At 38.9% G+C, this 22,055-nt stretch overlaps 1 protein-coding gene across 1 annotated transcript in view; it reads right to left on the reverse strand.

Moving 5' to 3' along the window:
• Nucleotides 1-22,055, reverse strand: part of LOC136884056 (WD repeat-containing protein 76) — a 75,579-nt gene that overhangs the window by 11,788 nt on the left and 41,736 nt on the right. The window contains exons 8-10 of the mRNA XM_067156080.2: nucleotides 18,078-18,165; nucleotides 5,457-5,595; nucleotides 69-256 (exon numbers count right to left, since the gene is read on the reverse strand). Of these exons, the coding sequence (XP_067012181.2) occupies nucleotides 69-256; nucleotides 5,457-5,595; nucleotides 18,078-18,165 (415 nt within the window). The remainder of the gene's footprint in view (nucleotides 1-68; nucleotides 257-5,456; nucleotides 5,596-18,077; nucleotides 18,166-22,055) is intronic.

The raw sequence follows: 22,055 nt of genomic DNA on the forward strand, positions 1-22,055 counted from the left end.
TGGTTATCACATCAGCAGCAACGATGACATAACAGGATGAACCAGTGTGAGAAGAATGTTCCTCTTACCTTGAGATCTGCCTGCTTGGACGTTCTCCGTGTTAAAAATGCGTAATCTGTCGTCGTTACATGTCGTGAGGAGAAGAGATCCACCGGGAGAGAAAAACGCACTCTTCAGACCCTTGCTGTGGGGCATGGAACATACAGGTTTCGGGCTCTTCTTGTTGATGAAACGGGAGTCCCATATGCACACTTCACTGTCAACAGCCATCACATTCAATTAGATTAGATTAGATATCAATGTATTATTAAAAGTGTAGTAAATAATCATGTAAAACGGAGGGTAGAAATAACACAATAAAACATTTACAAAAATGAAGTCTTTCTTTTGCAATGGTCACAAAAATTTAGAACACATGGTGAAGTGCTATATATGGTGAGTCTTGCAATACAGTGTGGAAACAAGGACCTTTACGGGCATATCAGATAACGCTTGGAAGCCTTTAAAATGTGGATCAACTGGAGAATGGTCAGGATTTCCTGGGTTGCTCGACCAACAAATTAACATGTACTCAGAAGGGCAAGGACAAGTTGCGAATTCATTCTAAACGTAAAGCACTTCAAAAATTTCTTACCTTGGCTACATCCTTAGAAATGACAAATGTTGTTGAGTCATCAGTCCATAGACTGGTTTGATGCAGCTCTCCATGTCATCCTATCCGGTGCTAACCTTTTCATTTCTACGTAACTACTGCATCCTACATCTGCTCTAATCTGCTTGTCATATTCATACCTTGGTCTACCGCTACCGTTCTTATCACCTACACTTCCTTCAAAAACCAACTGCACTAGTCCTGGGTGTCTTAAGATGTGTCCTATCATTCTATCTCTTCTTCTCGTCAAATTTAGCCAAATCGATCTCCTCTCACCAATTCGATTCAGAATCTCTTCATTCGTGATTCGATCTATCCATCACACCTTCAGCATTCTTCTGTAACACCACATTTCAAAAGCTTCTATTCTCTTTCTTTCTAAGCTAGTTACCGTCCATGTTTCACTTCCATACAATGCCACGCTCCACACAAAAGTCTTCAAAAACATCTTTCTAATTCCTATGTGAATGTTTGAAGTGAGCAAATTTCTTTTCTTAATAAAGCTCTTCCTTGCTTGTGCTAGCCTGCATTTTATGTCCTCCTTACTTCTGCCATCATTAGTTTTACTCTCCAAGTAACAATATTCATCTACTTCCTTTAAGACTTCATTTCCTAATCTAATATTTCCTGCATGACCTGCCTTCGTTCACCTGCACTCCATTACTTTTGTTTTGGACTTATTTATTTTCATCTTGTACTCTTTACCCAAGACTTCGTCCATACCATTCAGCAGCTTCTCGAGATCTTCTGCAGTCTCAGATAAAATAACAATATCATCGGCAAATCTCAAGGTTTTGATTTCCTCTTCTTGTATTGTGATTCCTTTCCCAAATTCCTCTTTGATTTTCTTCACTGCCTGTTCTGTGTAAACATTGAAAAGGAGGGGGGACAAACTGCAGCCTTGCCTCACTCCTTTCTGAATTGCTGCTTCTTTTTCACAGCCCTCGATTCTTATAACTGCAGACTGATTTTTATACAGATTATAGATAATTCTTCGTTCTCGGTATCTGATCCCAATCACCTTCAGAATCGTAAATAGCTTGGTCCAATCAACATTATCGAATGCTTTTTCTAGATCTACAAATGGCATGTACTTGGGCTTGTCCTTCTTGATTCGATCCTCTAAGATGAGACGTACAGTCAGGATCACTTCACGTGTTCCTACATTTCTTCTGAAGCCAAATTGATCTTCTCCCAACTCAGCTTCAACTTGTTTTTCCATTCTTTTTTAAATAATACGTGTTAAAATTTTGCAGGCATGACATACTAAACTATTGGTGCAGTAGTTTTCACACCTGTCAGCACCGGCTTTCTTGGGAATACGTATAACAACATTCTGCCGAAAATCGGATGGGACTTCTCCTGTCTCATACATCTTACATCCTAAATGGAATAACCTTGCCATGCTGCTTTCTCCTAAGGCAGTCAGTAATTCAGAGGGAAATACCAGCTCCTATAATGGACAGTACCAAGCAAAATACAAAGAGGTTGAAGAGGTGTTGGGAGGAGACAAACATTGGAAACATCACAGAATGTATGGGAATTCAAAGTGTTGAAAGACTTTTCTATGTGGTAATAGATCCCACAATATTCCCACAGTAATCACCGATGTCCCGAAAACAGAGTATCTCTAATTTGGTTTGCAGAATATTGGTACCATTTGTATTAAAACTGTATATAGGATAATATCTTTTGTTTATTTCCACCTATTCAATACATTACAAGAAGTTGGCATTTACTTTAAAACATTATTCAGATGAGACATGTTTCGCCTCTCACTGTGAGGCATCTTCAGTCATTATCAAAAACCTTATTATTTTACCAGGCATCTGGTTGAAGATATTCAAAAAAGTGTTTGATGATTATAAGAGAGGTAAGATTTACGTTAGTTATAAACATGTTCATGAAGTAACTAAAAATCTAATATATTGATAAAAACATATGTAGTTCTTTGTTGAAAAGGACTTGTTTGATTGTACTATAGTAAAAGAAGGTGGCTTGAAGCCGTAGTCATTAATAGATGTCTAATACGACAAGTCCTATTCAACAAAGAACTACATATGTTTTTATCAATATATTAGATTTTTAGTTACTTCATGAACATGTTTATAACTAACATAAATCTTACCTCTCTTATAATCATCAAACACTTTTTTGAATATCTTTAACCAGATGCCTGGTAAAATAATAAGGTTTTTGATAATGACTGAAGATGCCTCACAGTGAGAGGCGAAACATGTCTCATCTTAATAATGTTTTAAAGTAAATGCCAACTTCTTGTAATGTATTGAATAGGTGGAAATAAACAAAAGATATTATCCTATATACAGTTTATGAAACTTTCAATACGGACGAAAAATGATTTTCATCACTTGTAACCATTTGTATTGACGGGCAAGACCCAGTTAAAGCTAAATACCTTAGATCACTTATCACCTTCGACGGAGAGACATTACCAGACACCCAAGCACAAGTCGATGGTGTGCTATGTGACAACAATACTCCACCCATCCGAAAGAAGTCTACAAATCCACCGCCTTCTGACATGGTCCAATCTTGTAATATCCAGTGACCAACGTAATGTTGTCCCCTCCATACCATGCAGAACTTGCTCGTCTTCTGTTGTAGGCTAGCATGTGACCGGTCATCCCGAAGGGATGGTTCAACTGTATCAAAGAAGACTTGTCTTGTAGGCATCAATGAAGCTGACGCCTAGACCTCGGGAAGTGGAGGATGGCAAGTTTAAAAGCGAACCCTCCAGGACCAAACTCCAGGAAAGAAGAAGGACTGTAACTTTCTTTTTGTGGTCTGTTTGGTTCTTTTAGCTGTAAACTTCTACTTCAAAGTACCATGCGACCTGAGCTTTGCAGCATTCCTCATTAGATGATGTTTGATGATGGCAGTGATTACAGTTTTCAAGAGGAAGTACAACTGGGCAACCATCCTTTATAAACATGAATTAGAGCGGAAAAATGTAAGGGGCCCGACACTTCAAAAAATGAAGGTATCGGCCAAAGAAAAACAAGGGCCAAGAAGGAACTGAAAAGGAAAGACTTCCTAGGTCCATACACCCAATACCACTGGGGTTGGAAATGAAGACGAGTTGACCAACAGAGGTCAGATAGGATGGATGAAAGTGAGGAGCATGGCGCAAGTAAGTGGACGCAATGCCGCGACTCAGCTAAGGGTCCTGTAGTCGCCAACCCACGCTCCCAAGTTAAGAGCCACAGGAGTTCTATTTAGTCTCCTCTTACGAGAGGCAGAGGATACTGTGAATGTTATTCTAATGCCCCAACCACAGGGGGATGGATGATGTTTGAAGGACAGAGTTCTATACAGAGTGACACCCAGGCACTTGGGATATCCATTTTGCAGAAAAAAGGTATCGTTGAAGTACACTGTGAGTTATCAATGAAACGACGAGTTGGCTGTGCGGTTATGGGTGCGCAGCTGTGAGCCTGCATCCGGGACATAGTGGGTTCGAACCCCACTGTCAGCAGCCCTGAAGATGGTTTTCTGTGGTTTCCCATTTTCACACCAGGCAAATGTTGGAGCTGTACCTTACTTAAAGCCACGCCACTTCCTTCCCACTCCTATCCCTTTATTGTCATAAGACCTATCTGTGTCGGAGTGACATAAAGCAAATTGCAAGAAATGTAAATCTATCACTCTGCAATTTCATAAAAGGACAGGCAAGACCCAGGACAGGTTCGGCTCGCCAGGTGCAGGTCTTTCTATTTGACTCCCGTAGGCGACCTGTGCGTCGTGATGAGGATGAAATTATGGTGAAGACAACACATACGCCCAGCCCCCGTGCCATTGGAATTAACCAATTAAGGTTAAAATCCCCAACCCGGCCGGAAATCGAACCCGGGACCCTCTGAACCGAAGGCCAGTACGCTGACCGTTCAGCCAACGAGTCGGACATTAACAGAGTAATAACAGAGGAAGTTCTACACATGCCTTCTGGTCATATGATACCAAAGTACAACTTTGAAAAACCGTTTGAGACCCAGATAATAAAAAAAGAAAACTGGGATATCAACAGTGACACAGATAATAAAAAAAGAAGACTGGGATATCAACAGTGACATGGATATAGACGAGCTGGATAGACGAGAACGTCAATGTATTTGAAGAATTTGTTTTACGTCGCACTGACACAGATAGATCTTACAAATGGGATGGGAAAGGGCTAAGCGCGGCCTTAATTAAGGAACAGCCCTAGCATTTGCCTTGTGTGAAAGTGGGGAAACCACCATCTTCAGGACCGCCGACAGTGGGGTTCGAACCCTCTATATCCCAGATGCAAGCTCACAGCTGCGCACCCCTAATCGCACAGCCAACTCACCTGGTATTATATTTGAAGACAGCAGTGAATGATGATACGGAGACTGTCCTTGCACTCTTGTTTTCTTTGCATTTCTTGATAATGTTCCTTCTGATGTCCTTATCTGTTTATGTTTGTCTTGATTTGCACCGATTTGTTCCCTTAATTCACTGGCATTGACCTGCTGCGTTCCTTTTCTCATTTTGTGTTTGTCCTAGGTTAGTCTTTTTCCCTTTCCCTGTGTTTACCTGCCTTTCTTCTTACTTCTCCTACGCTTTCTGCATTAAGACAGAAGACCTGTCAAGATGGTCCCTCAATGAGGACTGAAGTGCGCCCTCCTGATGAAGCTGGGATCTAGAAACGAGCTCGTCGGAGCGGAGGAGAAATGGGATTGACGAGGAGAGAGACAGAACAGTTTACCAGTAGATGGTACAACTAGCCCGACAGAAACATACACGTGTTACAATTACTCACCCAATGCCTGAAGCAGTGACAAAGAACTGGTCTTCGACGGGGTGAACGTGAACGGTTCGGACGGAGCGTTCGTGACAATTGTAGAACTGGACGGAGTCTTCACCGCTGCGCATGTCGATGAACCCAACACTCCCATTGCCTAGAACACAACCACAAATTACATCAATACTCTCTCCACAGTTACAATTGAAAAACACAGCAACAGTGACACTTGAGATAAGCAGAGTCCATGGATAAAAACAGAAATGACCTTCTTACTGGAAAGGGAAGGAAAAAGTGCTAAATGCCAAGAACAAGCACAACAGGATATTACAATTTTTTTTTTTTTTGCTATTTGCTTTACGTCACACCGACACAGATAGGTCTTGTGGCGACGATGGGCTACGAAAGGCCTAGGAGTGGGAAGGATGTGGCCGTGGCCTTAATTAAGATACAGCCCCGGCATTTGCCTGGTGTGAAAATGGGAAACCACGGAAAACCATCTTCAGGGCTGCCGAAAGTGAGGCTCGAACCCACTATCTCCTGATTACTAGATACTGGCCGCACTTAAGCGACTGCAGCTATCGAGCTCGGTAACAGGATATTACACAAATGCTAAACACGACATACAATCAAATTTTTTGACAAATTCAAGACTTCAATGGAAGTTTCAATACTACACAAGTTTACTTGTCAAATTGCTTGCAATACTTAGGAAGTTTTGAGAAGTGTTTGAAAGTCTTGAAAGTGAATTAGAACATATTCTAAACGATCAAAGAATTGCCAAGTCTTTGATAGAATTGAACCAATGGAATTCAAGTATTAACGGTGTGCACTAGGCATGCTGAGACTGCCAGGACAGGAATTTTTAAAAATGTCCTTTTTTTTTATCATGACCGAGGGATATTGTGTGTATTAATTGCTAAGTACGAGGCACAACCCTGCTTATATTCAGTGGACTCCTTAGAGAACCACAATAAAATGAATAAAACGGCAGAATACGCAGAGACTGCAAGAGAAATATCTCAAGGAAGTGGACAGCTCTGAGGAGCTGAGTTCTTGTTCGTTTTTAATTTGGGACAGGGTATCAGAAGCATAAGTGGCTTCCAGGAGAATTATTAGAAATAGAAATACAAAAATCTCTTAAGTACAGGTAATGATGTACCCCTACATTTAATTTCTTTGGGGGGAGGGCAGGGGGAGGTAATTTATGCCCATCATGTTCAAATGTTGGTAATAGAATGGAACAAACAATTGACAAACAAACAGGAATATAAACAGGAAGACATAAGCGCAGTGATTGATAAGTCATCATTAGTGCGTTCCTCAGGAACACATTTTCCCGCTTAGCATGTCGTAAATCGAAGTCCCGATTCTTATTGTATTAAATCTATATGAAAATACCACACTTATCACGTCACGAATTTTTGCTACTACCGCTTAGTACGATCATACTTTTCCTAGCCCTGAAAATGTTATTTGTCATCCCTTGTTAAACAAACGTGATTTTCAACTCTGGTAAGATCCCTCGCCAGAGTTGTGTGATTAGTTTCTTTCTTCCTTTTTTTTTTTTTTTTTTTGCTAGTTGCTTTACGTCGCACCGACACAGATAGGTCTTATGGCGACGATGGGACAGGAAAGGGCTAGGAGTGGGAAGGAAGCGGCCGTGGCCTTAATTAAGGCACAGCCCCAGCATTTGCCTGGTGTGAAATTGGGAAACCATGGAAAACCATCTTCAGGGCTGCCGACAGTGGGGTTTGAACCTACTGTCTCCCGAATACTGGATGCTGGCCACACTTAAGCGACTGCAGCCACTGAGCTCGGTGTGCGATAACAGAAAAAGGCCAAATTCCTGAACTTCACAAGATAAGCTGCACGTTTGGTGAGCAAGCTATCAGCGTCAGGAATGTTCAATTTTCCTTGCCAGTTAGTAGCAAGATTGCTGAATAATACAATGAGTCTATTTGTATTTCTCATTCTATTCAGTAGGCAGAAATGTATTTTGTGTTGAATGGTACAGTGAAGTGTAGCGAATATTTGTCGCGTCATTCGGTACCCTATATCTGGATTACAAACATAACTGTGCGAAACTGATTAGCATGGTGCACATTTGTCTTGTGATAGTCAAGGTATGGATACAGAAAAAGTGAAATTCCTTTCTAATGAAGACAACATTAAAATCTTTCAGAAAGTGAACTGGCATCCGCTTCTTTAAGCGCACAGAGGTCGAAAATGTTGAACTCGCACCTTCGAGTTTAGACTTTACTGGTTCGACTTGGTCGAAATTTTTCCAAATGGGGGCCAAAGTCATTCTGTCTCAGATGGCTGAGTATAACCTCCAATTCAATGTCTAAGAGTGTGACCAGAATATAATGTTTAATAACCCAGTCCGGCTCCATAGATAAATGGTTAGCGTGCTGGCCTTTGGTCACAGGGGTCCCGGGTTCGATTCCCGGCAGGGTCGGGAATTTTAACCATAATTGGTTAAGTTCGCTGACACGGGGGCTGGATGTATGTATCGTCTTCATCATAATTTCATCCTCATCACAACGCGCAGGTCGCCTACGGGAGCCAACTCAAAAAAAGACCTGCCCCAGGTGAGTCGAACTTGTCCTCAAACACTCCCGGCACTAATAGCCATACGCCACTTCCATACCCACTGCTCCAAAATAAAAGGCTTCTACTAACATTTATTTTAGAAAGAGTGTAATTTGCAATAATACTTGGATATTTTTATTGACCCCCTTGCATATGTTTTCATATTTGTTGTTTGGTGTTCTTCACACCATTCAGTGCACTTGTTATTTTATAAGCCCCAACAGAAAATATTTTTATATTTGTTCTCTCGCATTTTTTTCACCTTTTAATATTACCCTCTTATCTTGAGAAAGGGTAGATTAGTTTTCACTGGTACCCGCAGATCACGACGTAAAATGCCTTCATGTCTAAAACAATTCGTATCTAGTGTTTCCACATCCCTGTTGGGTAATTTTTATTCATATATTAAGTAATACGTTTTCTTGCTGAACACGTTCATTTTTGTTGCCCCCTGGAGAAACGTCTTAACGAGGTTTTACTACACATTCACCCGTGTCCTCTTTCTGCTCCTCCCACTTCACAGTGACCTGCTATTGTTTCCGTCCTTTATGTGTTCCTTTTCTTGCTCCTCTCTCTCTACCTGACACTTGTTTGTTCCTTTCCAGTACAGTGACAGGTCAGAGGGAGCAACAGAAAGAGAAGGTAAGGATGACCTCCGTATCTTCATACACTACCGTCTTCTAATAGCAGAGACAGACTCTCAAATGTACTTACCAGCAAAATCGTCTGTTATTTAAAATCCTCCGTAATATCCTGCGTCCTACGGCATCAAGTTTGATCTGACACTATGGTTAGCCAGTTGGAGTCCCATTGCAAGTAATAATTGAAATAATAACACTAAGTCCCATGGGTCGAAAATATTTTCACTATTACTATGTTGGCTGGCAGCGTACGAGAGATGGTGATATGCAATTTCTAAACACTAGATTCCGGGCCAAAAGTCCGGCGCTGTTGATAGCGATTCATCCATCAAAAGGCAATGTTAAGTCTTGAGCAGACCCCTTGGTGCTATTCAATATGAGTAGGCTATGTGCCGGGCCCTTGTTTATTTTTTTGCAAGTTGCTTTACATCGCACCAACACAGATAGGTCGTATGGTGACGATTAGTGTTGGCTACTGAATGCATGATTCGAAGCAGTGTATCGATTCATTGAAGTGTCCGAGTGAATCGATTCACAGGAACGGCGAGCTCACGGCACACGATTCAGCTTACTCCCAGTGGACAGTGCTGAGTGGCGCACTCACTGGACGCTGACAGGGAGCCGAGCTTCAGCTGCAGCGAGACTGTGAATCATGGCACATCGAAAGAATCGTGAACGAGCGCGGCTCAGTGAGACACATGATACACACGGCTCCTTATCGGCTCACTGGACACGCGGAGAGCCGAGCTTCCACTGCAGCGAGACATACAGTGAGCCATGGCACACCAAAAGAATCGTGAACGAGTCGGCTCAGTGAGACACAAGATACACACGGCTCCTTATCGGCTCACTGCAGCGAGACATACAGTGAGCCATGCTACACTGAAAGAATCGTATGCTATAATGGACTCTCGAGCTCAGCTCATTTGAAAATAATACCCATTTGCATTCACTGTCTTCTTACAGGGAGGTTTAAATAATAGATGGATTTATTTGCAGTGTTAAAAGGTTAGTCACAACATAATTCTGAAGTAGCTAGTAAGTAGGTAGGCTATTAGGTTATACTATTTATTAGTTTAATGAATCTTAGTATTATAACTTAGTTGACATTTGACAATTGAACTCGACTCTAGCCTGGCCTATCACTATGAGACATGCTCATGACCACTCCAAAGTACCCGTTTTATATTGGGAAGAACGGCTCAGTATTCTCTCAGTTCATATGTCACATCGTTGCACTAGACTTCAATCATATGTGGACAGACGCAATAACAGTATGTTGAATCAGAAAACCAGCGGACTACTGTACATCTCGGGTAGCCTATACAAAATATGACGATTAAAAAAATCCTCAGCTGATAGAAAAATACATATTTTCAAAAATGACTGAGCGAGTTGTCGTGCGGTTAATATCGCGTGGCTATGCGCTCGCATTCGGGGGGATGGTGGGTTCGAATCCCACCGTCGGCAGCCGTTAAGATGGTTTTCCGTAGTTTCCCCATTTTCACATCAGGAAATGCTGGGACTGTACCTTAATTCAGGCCATGGCTACCTTCCTAATCCTAACCTTTCCCACCCTGCGTCGCCGGAAACCTTCGATGTATCAGAGTAACTAGCATTTTTTCTAAGAAAGGAGTTCATAGTATGAAGACCAGATGGCAGCTGTGAGCACTGAATGCTGTTGCTGCTGTCTTACCAGCACACACTACACAGATGCAGTAGGAGCGGTGACCAATGAGCCGTGAATCAGATCACTGTATCGATTCAGTAACGTGAACGGAATCAAATGAATTGATTCAGTAAAATGATTAAAAATAGGAGAGGATTTCCACCAATCAATACTTATTTATTGTATATATTAAATTACAGGACCGGTTTCGACCTCATATTCAAGGTCATCTTCATACATACATATTTATATAATGAAGCTTTGATTAAGATTGTGGTGTTGAAGGAATGCCATATGATGATGATGTACATTTAGTTACATACAAATGGGGCACGTCTTAGCGTGAACTGGCGTATATGTCATTCTGTACAATATTGCAACTGTATGTCTAAAATGTTGAAGGTCTTAAAACTAGTGTATAAAACACGTCTTTTCCTAAACTAACTTATATATATGTACAAGATAAAAACAATATATAAAAACACTTCATGCATATGAACATTCGTTCTTGCTTGGTGGTCAATACATCGACTAACTTCCGTATTTAAGTCTTATTCACAGTTGTGCACTTCAGCTGCTATTCTATTCTTTTAACGAAATGGAAACTGTTATCTTGAGCAAGGGACCCAAGCACAATTGGGGTAACACATCAACTTTCCAGAACATTACAACTACTATCACCGAAATAGAAAACGCCATACAGAAAATCCCACATGAGCTACGAGACGAAGTCAGATATGATATTAAAAAAAGGCTCCCACAATATATTGACAAAATTCACAGTAACTCCCAAAATAATAAATCAACCAATAAAGTACACATAAACAAACTCAAAGACAAGATAAAACAGAATAATCTACTAATAACAAAAGCCGATAAGGGCAATACCACAGTTATTATCGACAAAGACCAATACATATTGAAAACCAAAGAATGTTTTCAAGATAATACTTTCCTCATCAAACGTAAAGACCCGACCAATAACATACAAAGGAACCTCAAAACCTTATTAAAAAATACACACTTTCTTTTAACAGAAGTAGAATCCTCTAAACTTATAGCAATGAATCCTCAAATACCTACTGCTAAAGCTTATCCCAAAATACACAAAGACCATATTCCAATGAGACCTATTATTAACTATAGAGCAAGCCCAACCTATAAACTTTCGCAATTTATTCAACGATTTCTCAAAAAGCACTATGTATTCTTAGCTAATAAAACAGTACGGAACTCAATAGAATTTTGTAATAGGACAAAAGGATTAAAGATTGAACCATATCACAAACTCGCATCATTTGACATAATAAACATGTACCCAAACATTCCCACAAAACGAACAATAGAAATCATTGAATCTAACCTAAAAAGTCATAGCAATCTAAGCACTTTGGAAATAGAAGAGTTCATTAAATTACTTAATTTTGCCATTAGTAACAACTACTTTAAATTCCATGATACTATCTATCAGCAACAGGGTTTACCAATGGGATCTCCCGCTTCTGGTATAATTGCCGAAATTTACATAGACTATTTAGAGCACACATTCATCAACAAAATAGACCATATATTTTTTTGGTGTAGATTTGTTGATGATATCTTTATTATCCTCGACAATAGGTCCACAAATGAAGCTGATATATTAGATAAACTCAATACAATAGATTCCCATATAAAATTTACCATGGAATCCGAAAACAATCACAAACTGAACTACCTGGACATAACGACAACTAGACATGATGACCACCTTTCTTACAGAATATACAGAAAACCCACGCATACCTCAAATACAATTAAAATGGATTCCGTTCACCCCAACATACACAAAAGAGCAGCCTACTATAGCATGATACACAGAGCATTCAATATACCGTTAACAAAAGAAGATCTAAACAAAGAATTACAATTAATTCATGACATAGCTAAAAACAATGGATTCAAGAAAGACATGGTTAACAAAATCATTCATAAAATAAAATCCCAACCCAAAACCAAACTAACAAAAGCAAACGAACCCAAGAAAGACTATGCACTATTCACTTTCAATAATGTACACATATACCCCATAACTAATATTTTTAAAAAACATAACCTAAGAATAGCATTCAGAACTACACACAATAGTACCAACATCATACACAATGTCAGGACAATCAACAGCAACAACAAATACAACCACTCAGGGGTATACCGCATCAAATGTAATAACTGCGAGACCAGCTATATCGGACGTACCGGTAGAAACTTCCTAACCCGATATAACGAACACATAAACGCAGTGAAACACAATCATTTTTCCTCAATAGGACAACATGTCGCAGACTATAAACACAGTTTCACAAACATCGATAACGATATGCAAATCCTAAACATAAACCCCAAAGGCCCCCTGCTCAACATAACAGAAGAATTTTACATCACTTTAGATCAGTATACCAATCCAAATTACAACATAAATGAAATCACAGAAAAAACTAACATCATCTTCAATACAGTTATCCCCGCCCTAAAAAACCCTTACCTTAAGTTAATCGATAAACAGAACGCAACAAGCAACAGAAAAACACCAAACAACACACCCAGCTCCATCCCTACCCCCACAACAACAACTCTCCCTACCCCTCCTTCCCTTCCCCTCACAGCAGCTAGTATAAGCCCAAGAAGAACACGAAGTAGTACATTACAAGCTCGCACGTCAAACACAACTCAGCTACACCAACAACAGTAAGTACATATTCCAATTCACACACATAACCCTTAGACATTCCTCCACACAATATCACTTATAACTCAATCTTATCTTCCACAGATAAACATAACATCATTGCACAGCTACAAATGGGAAAGGAGCCACTACTTTGAAACCAATATCATCCTCATTTACGGACGCCAAAAAGACAACATGAATTGGTTCTAATAAAAGGGCAACACACACAGCAGAGCTGAACATATTTTACTTGAATTTCATCCATACATTTGGCACCTATTTTAAATTGAAAGTGTTTTATCTCACATACGCACAGGAAGACAAAACTTTTATCCATGCAATTTTACAAACTCTAAGAATAGCAGCTGAAGTGCACAACTGTGAATAAGACTTAAATACGGAAGTTAGTCGATGTATTGACCACCAAGCAAGAACGAATGTTCATATGCATGAAGTGTTTTTATATATTGTTTTTATCTTGTACATATATATAAGTTAGTTTAGGAAAAGACGTGTTTTATACACTAGTTTTAAGACCTTCAACATTTTAGACATACAGTTGCAATATTGTACAGAATGACATATACGCCAGTTCACGCTAAGACGTGCCCCATTTGTATGTAACTAAATGTACATCATCATCATATGGCATTCCTTCAACACCACAATCTTAATCAAAGCTTCATTATATAAATATGTATGTATGGTTCAGCTGAAGATGACCTTGAATATGAGGTCGAAACCGGTCCTGTAATTTAATATATACAATAAATAAGTATTGATTGGTGGAAATCCTCTCCTATTTTTAATTGTGCAATTGTCAATACGGAAATGAAAATTATAGATCACGATATTGTAGCCAACCAGGCAAAATGGAGCGCATATAGATTTCGAAACTTAAAGATCAAACTAACGAATGCGATTAAGAGCATTGTTTTTCTGAAGGAATGTCTAAAAAATGACCTAACACCTAAATTCCTGAGAAAATATAACAATAAACACAGGCACACCAAACAAACTCATAATACGCAAAAAAGAACAAACAAAATCTGGCTGAAAGAAGAAATAAAGTTTTTATACCGTAAAAAACAACATCTTAACAACGAACTATACCGAATACATTTAAAGGCATCTAACGAGTTACCACATAGCTATTGGGATAATTTTCAGCAGATCACGACAGAAAAAATCAGGAACTTAGCCACCAAAAAACAGAATACACTAAATAATAAGTTAGAAGCACTTAAACAACCATCCAAACCAAACCCAAAAACCGAAACTCCGAACACGAACTCTCCTACCTTTCCCAATGAAATCACTGAACACAAATTCCACCCACCCGTAAAAAATCTCACAAATACGTCTTTTAACGAAATGGAAACTGTTATCTTGAGCAAGGGACCCAAGCACAATTGGGGTAACACATCAACTTTCCAGAACATTACAACTACTATCACCGAAATAGAAAACGCCATACAGAAAATCCCACATGAGCTACGAGACGAAGTCAGATATGATATTAAAAAAAGGCTCCCACAATATATTGACAAAATTCACAGTAACTCCCAAATTAATAAATCAACCAATAAAGTACACATAAACAAACTCAAAGACAAGATAAAACAGAATAATCTACTAATAACGAAAGCCGATAAGGGCAATACCACAGTTATTATCGACAAAGACCAATACATATTGAAAACCAAAGAATGTTTTCAAGATAATACTTTCCTCATCAAACGTAAAGACCCGACCAATAACATACAAAGGAACCTCAAAACCTTATTAAAAAATACACACTTTCTTTTAACAGAAGTAGAATCCTCTAAACTTATAGCAATGAATCCTCAAATACCTACTGCTAAAGCTTATCCCAAAATACACAAAGACCATATTCCAATGGGACCTATTATTAACTATAGAGCAAGCCCAACCTATAAACTTTCGCAATTTATTCAACGATTTCTCAAAAAGCACTATGTATTCTTAGCTAATAAAACAGTACGGAACTCAATAGAATTTTGTAATAGGACAAAAGGATTAAAGATTGAACCATATCACAAACTCGCATCATTTGACATAATAAACATGTACCCAAACATTCCCACAAAACGAACAATAGAAATCATTGAATCTAACCTAAAAAGTCATAGCAATCTAAGCACTTTGGAAATAGAAGAGTTCATTAAATTACTTAATTTTGCCATTAGTAACAACTACTTTAAATTCCATGATACTATCTATCAGCAACAGGGTTTACCAATGGGATCTCCCGCTTCTGGTATAATTGCCGAAATTTACATAGACTATTTAGAGCACACATTCATCAACAAAATAGACCATATATTTTTTTGGTGTAGATTTGTTGATGATATCTTTATTATCCTCGACAATAGGTCCACAAATGAAGCTGATATATTAGATAAACTCAATACAATAGATTCCCATATAAAATTTACCATGGAATCCGAAAACAATCACAAACTGAACTACCTGGACATAACGACAACTAGACATGATGACCACCTTTCTTACAGAATATACAGAAAACCCACGCATACCTCAAATACAATTAAAATGGATTCCGTTCACCCCAACATACACAAAAGAGCAGCCTACTATAGCATGATACACAGAGCATTCAATATACCGTTAACAAAAGAAGATCTAAACAAAGAATTACAATTAATTCATGACATAGCTAAAAACAATGGATTCAAGAAAGACATGGTTAACAAAATCATTCATAAAATAAAATCCCAACCCAAAACCAAACTAACAAAAGCAAACGAACCCAAGAAAGACTATGCACTATTCACTTTCAATAATGTACACATATACCCCATAACTAATATTTTTAAAAAACATAACCTAAGAATAGCATTCAGAACTACACACAATAGTACCAACATCATACACAATGTCAGGACAATCAACAGCAACAACAAATACAACCACTCAGGGGTATACCGCATCAAATGTAATAACTGCGAGACCAGCTATATCGGACGTACCGGTAGAAACTTCCTAACCCGATATAACGAACACATAAACGCAGTGAAACACAATCATTTTTCCTCAATAGGACAACATGTCGCAGACTATAAACACAGTTTCACAAACATCGATAACGATATGCAAATCCTAAACATAAACCCCAAAGGCCCCCTGCTCAACATAACAGAAGAATTTTACATCACTTTAGATCAGTATACCAATCCAAATTACAACATAAATGAAATCACAGAAAAAACTAACATCATCTTCAATACAGTTATCCCCGCCCTAAAAAACCCTTACCTTAAGTTAATCGATAAACAGAACGCAACAAGCAACAGAAAAACACCAAACAACACACCCAGCTCCATCCCTACCCCCACAACAACAACTCTCCCTACCCCTCCTTCCCTTCCCCTCACAGCAGCTAGTATAAGCCCAAGAAGAACACGAAGTAGTACATTACAAGCTCGCACGTCAAACACAACTCAGCTACACCAACAACAGTAAGTACATATTCCAATTCACACACATAACCCTTAGACATTCCTCCACACAATATCACTTATAACTCAATCTTATCTTCCACAGATAAACATAACATCATTGCACAGCTACAAATGGGAAAGGAGCCACTACTTTGAAACCAATATCATCCTCATTTACGGACGCCAAAAAGACAACATGAATTGGTTCTAATAAAAGGGCAACACACACAGCAGAGCTGAACATATTTTACTTGAATTTCATCCATACATTTGGCACCTATTTTAAATTGAAAGTGTTTTATCTCACATACGCACAGGAAGACAAAACTTTTATCCATGCAATTTTACAAACTCTAAGAATAGCAGCTGAAGTGCACAACTGTGAATAAGACTTAAATACGGAAGTTAGTCGATGTATTGACCACCAAGCAAGAACGAATGTTCATATGCATGAAGTGTTTTTATATATTGTTTTTATCTTGTACATATATATAAGTTAGTTTAGGAAAAGACGTGTTTTATACACTAGTTTTAAGACCTTCAACATTTTAGACATACAGTTGCAATATTGTACAGAATGACATATACGCCAGTTCACGCTAAGACGTGCCCCATTTGTATGTAACTAAATGTACATCATCATCATATGGCATTCCTTCAACACCACAATCTTAATCAAAGCTTCATTATATAAATATGTATGTATGGTTCAGCTGAAGATGACCTTGAATATGAGGTCGAAACCGGTCCTGTAATTTAATATATACAATAAATAAGTATTGATTGGTGGAAATCCTCTCCTATTTTTAATTGTGCAATTGTCAATACGGAAATGAAAATTATAGATTACGATCAGTAAAATGAATCGAATGTCCCATCACTAGTGACAATGGGGCAGGAAAGGACTAGAAGTAGGAAGGAAGCGGCCATGGCCTTATTTAACGTACAGCCTGGTGTGACTGCAGCTATAGAGCTCAATCTCCCCCCCTTCCTACTATCATGCATCACGTCATTCATCTCATCTCCTCAACTCCTCCAATAAGGGTGACGTAAAATCTTCCTACGAATTCATCTTACTTCATATTTAACCCGTAGAGAAAAAGGATATGGGTTGGAAAAACAAAGATGCCATTATGATAATTAAAGCGCTCGACTTGGACCAAGCTTCAGTTCCAATTGAAGCACCACCTGGGCGTTCAGGAAATGATAGGTCATAGTATAGTATTGGCACTAAACCATAATTGCTGTACAGCATAATAACAACAGCAGTCATAGGTTCTGAGCGAGTAACTAGTACCGGAAGTTTCTCTCTTAATCCAATCGCCTACAGTGACACGATAAGACTGGTATATCGATGCGATAAGATGTTAGGACAATTTAAATGAAACTGTGAGATACTGCAGCGCAACCAAGATAAATATCTGGCAATCATAACTCTGGACAACAGTGTGGCAAAGTAAAAACAATAAAAAATTTAAAAAAATATGTTTTCAAAGACCACTAATCAATACCAGTCGTGTAAAAGAGAGACAAACTCACCATGGGCCACCAGAAGTTCTGTGCTGGACCGCTGGCAGTGCCACGGAGTATGATAATTCTTCGCTATTCTTCCTTTGCTCACGTAAACCTGTAAATGAAAACAGAATTTCACAGCTATAGTTCTCGGCACGTAAGGCTGTATACTAAAAAGAAAATATCGCTGCCCTTGTACTCATTCCTTAATGACTCAACAAGGCTGCCAACTTGACTTGATACATAAGTCATAAACATCAACAAACTAACCTCAATATATTGAAGGCTCTCTTACTGCAGTAAATGATCCATCAAGACATTCGTAATTGACCCTTTGCCATCTCAACTTATTTTAAGTGGTAGCATTAGTCTAGTCCAAGCGAATTTTGAAGAAATCCTGACCTATTATCAACAATGAAATCTATATAAAATTAAAACAAAATAAAAGTTATCCTAAGCAAGAATTCAGTTTGTATGTGACAATCATGTCTAACCAGTTCACAACTTGAAATTTTTCATTGTGTGGTACTGTTTGAAGCAGTTCCCCATGTGAAGTCGCAGTTTACGTTCACAAGTTTCACAAAAAACGTAGGTTGTCTCTCGTCTTTCCCCTGGAACTGACCGCATGAAGGCGCTGTGGTGCACTATTGCGCATGGGAGGCGCCGTGGTATGGTACCACGTCAGTCTCTCGTCCCTGCACGAGACAGACGAGTGCATGAACTGGAAGCAGACGTACGGTCGTAGTTGTGACGATGATTTGAATATACCAGTCAGACCTTGACATGTCACAGTTTAAGCAAAGGGCAAACATCAAGTTCTGCCAGAAATTAGGCAAAACCGCTGCCAAAACGTTTGAAATGATGCAGTAGGTTTACGGTGAGGATGCACCGAGTCGCAGTGTTGTGTTTAGGTGGCACCGATGTTTTATGCAAGGACGGGACAGTCTGGAAAATGATGTGCATACTGGTCAGCCACAAACAGTTCGAATGGAATGCAAGATCCAAGAAGTTGCAACGTTGGCGATTTGTGGCGACCTCATCAGTAGTGCTGACGATATGTTTCTCAACAGGATAATAACTGGAGACGAAACATGGTGTTCCCTTTCAGCAGTGCTTCCAGCAGCTATACCAACGTTGTAAAATGTGCATAACGGCCAACGGCGACTATTTTGAGGATGGATGTGGTTCTGTGTAAATGTAATGTGGCATCGAGTCGTGTGGGTGCCTATCCTCCAGGCGTCAATGACTATACTACGTAGAAGAGTCAATGTTGCTTTCCTTTTTGGAGGAGTTTTTGCAGGTTTTTCTTGCCTCTTATATATTCTACTTGCATTCTACACATAGGAATTGAAAGAAATAAGACGCTATTATTAAAATGCTGCGTTCGTCGGGGCATACTAACAATAAAAGAAGAGGGCAATCAAACAACTAAAGTCACAATACCGCAGCCCAAGTCTTCGGCTGTCAGCATTACCACTAAATAGATAAGAGGCACCTCCCAGCGCGGATTCACACCAACTACGGAGGGAAGGCCTCGATAAAACACCAACACAGGATAGGGAAGCGATGGAATCTGGGCAAAACCAACAGGTCAACGACCATAACAGAGGGTAGAAGAGGTTAAACGGGAAGAGCAATTAACTATAATAACAATCCTATCGGGAAAGTGAGTCCATCACAGACACAATGAGAAAAAGAAGAACTGCCCTTTTTTTGTCATATATTTCGACTAAGTGATAACAGAGTTTTAGAACAATTATTTAATTACTTTTGGAATAGTAAATCAAAAAACAATTAGTTTAAAGAAGTCCAAAGTGATTTGGAGGAGTTGAATATTACCATGCAAACCATAGAAAACAGAGGCGAGAAAAGTATTTTGAAGAATAAATGCATCAGGCTTCCTCTGACCACTGTACAGAGGAAACAATATGTTATAACGGATGTGGAGAAGGCAGCCAGGTCAACCAGACTCAAGACTTTTTGGGAGAAGAAAAGGAAGACAAATTTGTTGTAGTCTGATTTAAGTGCTCCAATGTGGGCGTAAACTCTGTAAATAAATAAATAAATAAATAAATAAAATAAATAATAACAATCACCGTCACACTTAAGGACCAAAATTTAATACAATATCAGAAAGACAATAAGTTGGGTGGGTGGTGTAATATAATTATATAAAACAAATTGAAATCAATTAAGTTTTAAAAAGAAAAACAATGACAAGGCTCATTTTCAAAGAATTACTACTAAGCGTGGTCACCAAACTAGAAGACCAACAATCTCAACCAATTTAAAAGGTTCAATAATATTTTCCAGAAGGAATTAACTTGAGTTTGACCTTGAGGTTCATAACAATTTACTGTTTGAGCTCGAACCTATTTTCTTTTAAAAGAAGATATAAGAATTTTCCCAGTCATTTATACCTCAGGTGTAGCTTTCTGGGTGCGCATGCTCCCCTATCAAATTACCCATTCAATTTACCAAATTGTTGTTAAACAATTAAAAGCCAACAGGCATTAATACAATAAATTATTACATGTTTTGAGATCCCTCAGTGAACACGGAAGTGTTTCAAATGAAAACATCTATCCGCGTCCCCCGGCAGAACGATAATGTCCTGAAGTAACATAAGGTAGGCTAACATTGAATAAAGAAAGAGCCCACGTCAAAAGAGAAAACAATAAATGATTGAAAGAAAACCATTGTAAGGTAACACAATTAATATTAAAGCAATTAAAACTCTCTCGTGACCTAGTTCATCACACCAACGGCATAAGTTCACCACACAACAACGAATGTCAGCACATCTCAGGTATTGTTACAACAATGACTATGCCGCGACAATGCGCGCTAATCAAACGGTTATCAAGATAAGAAAAGACAGAAGCATACCACATACGTTCGAAAACACATGCTAACAGTTACCAACTGCGGTTCAAGTCGCACAGAAGTACTTCTCTTCCAACTGAAATTACTCACTTGTCCAAATATAGCATAACAGGTTGGGCATATTTAAATTGGCGGAATTCAATAATGTTAACCACAAAAAACTTCAGTTCCTATGCTTTAGCATGGTCATAGGTGAATATATCTTCAGTCCACCTAAAAAGAAAAAAATTCATGTCACATGGCGAGCAGACATGCTGGATTGCTTACAGCAGCAACTGACGAAGTGTCGCAGGACAATTTGGCCTAAATATTTATATGGTATACAAGTTTGGACTTAATCACGGTGCCGAGACCTTTTCACAATGTAAATATTTTACAACTTACAACCGTGGCGACGTTATATCCATGTATTACGGCATGCTCCGACGGTGAAAGGAACGGTCACATTAGACTTTTAAAATAAGAACTGCACACGAATAATTTTGTATCAACCATCCACCACTAACCGTAATTCAACTCACGTCGAAAACATCTATTAGGGTGGTTTGAATACACACACAGACCGTTTGCTGGCCATTGTAACAGGAGGCTGCGGCAAAGACATCTTTCCTCAAGCGAAGATGGCCCACAGTACTAGCAGCTTACACCAGGGCGTGCCGCGGAAAAACAGTTGACAGTCAGCTGGCGAGCTAACCAATACCAACTTCATAACAACAAAGCCCCACGGAATATCCAATGGTGAGGGATCAAACCACCGTTATATTACAATTTACACCAATAAGAACCTGAAAGTAAAATTATTATTATTATTATTATTATTATTATTATTATTATTATTATTATACAATCGTCCTGCAACAGCTGCAGGTTGCCCAAAGGCAAAGAGTAACTTCACAACAATAATGGATGTGGATACAATAGATCATGTGATCGCATTGATGTTAAATGTAGGCAATCAAGTGAGGCATGTCAAACATTTATTTGAAGTCCGCAAGCATGGTTCTTGAAGATCATGTTGGACTTCTTGAGTGTGGTAATCGCGATGTTATAGATAAAATCTCTATTCAGCCCAAAGGTATTGCAGAAGTTGACAAAAAATGTAGTTATGGTTCCTCGAGC

Source organism: Anabrus simplex, chromosome 12 (genome assembly GCF_040414725.1).
Source record: "Anabrus simplex isolate iqAnaSimp1 chromosome 12, ASM4041472v1, whole genome shotgun sequence".
In the NCBI taxonomy this organism is placed as follows: domain Eukaryota; kingdom Metazoa; phylum Arthropoda; class Insecta; order Orthoptera; family Tettigoniidae; genus Anabrus; species Anabrus simplex.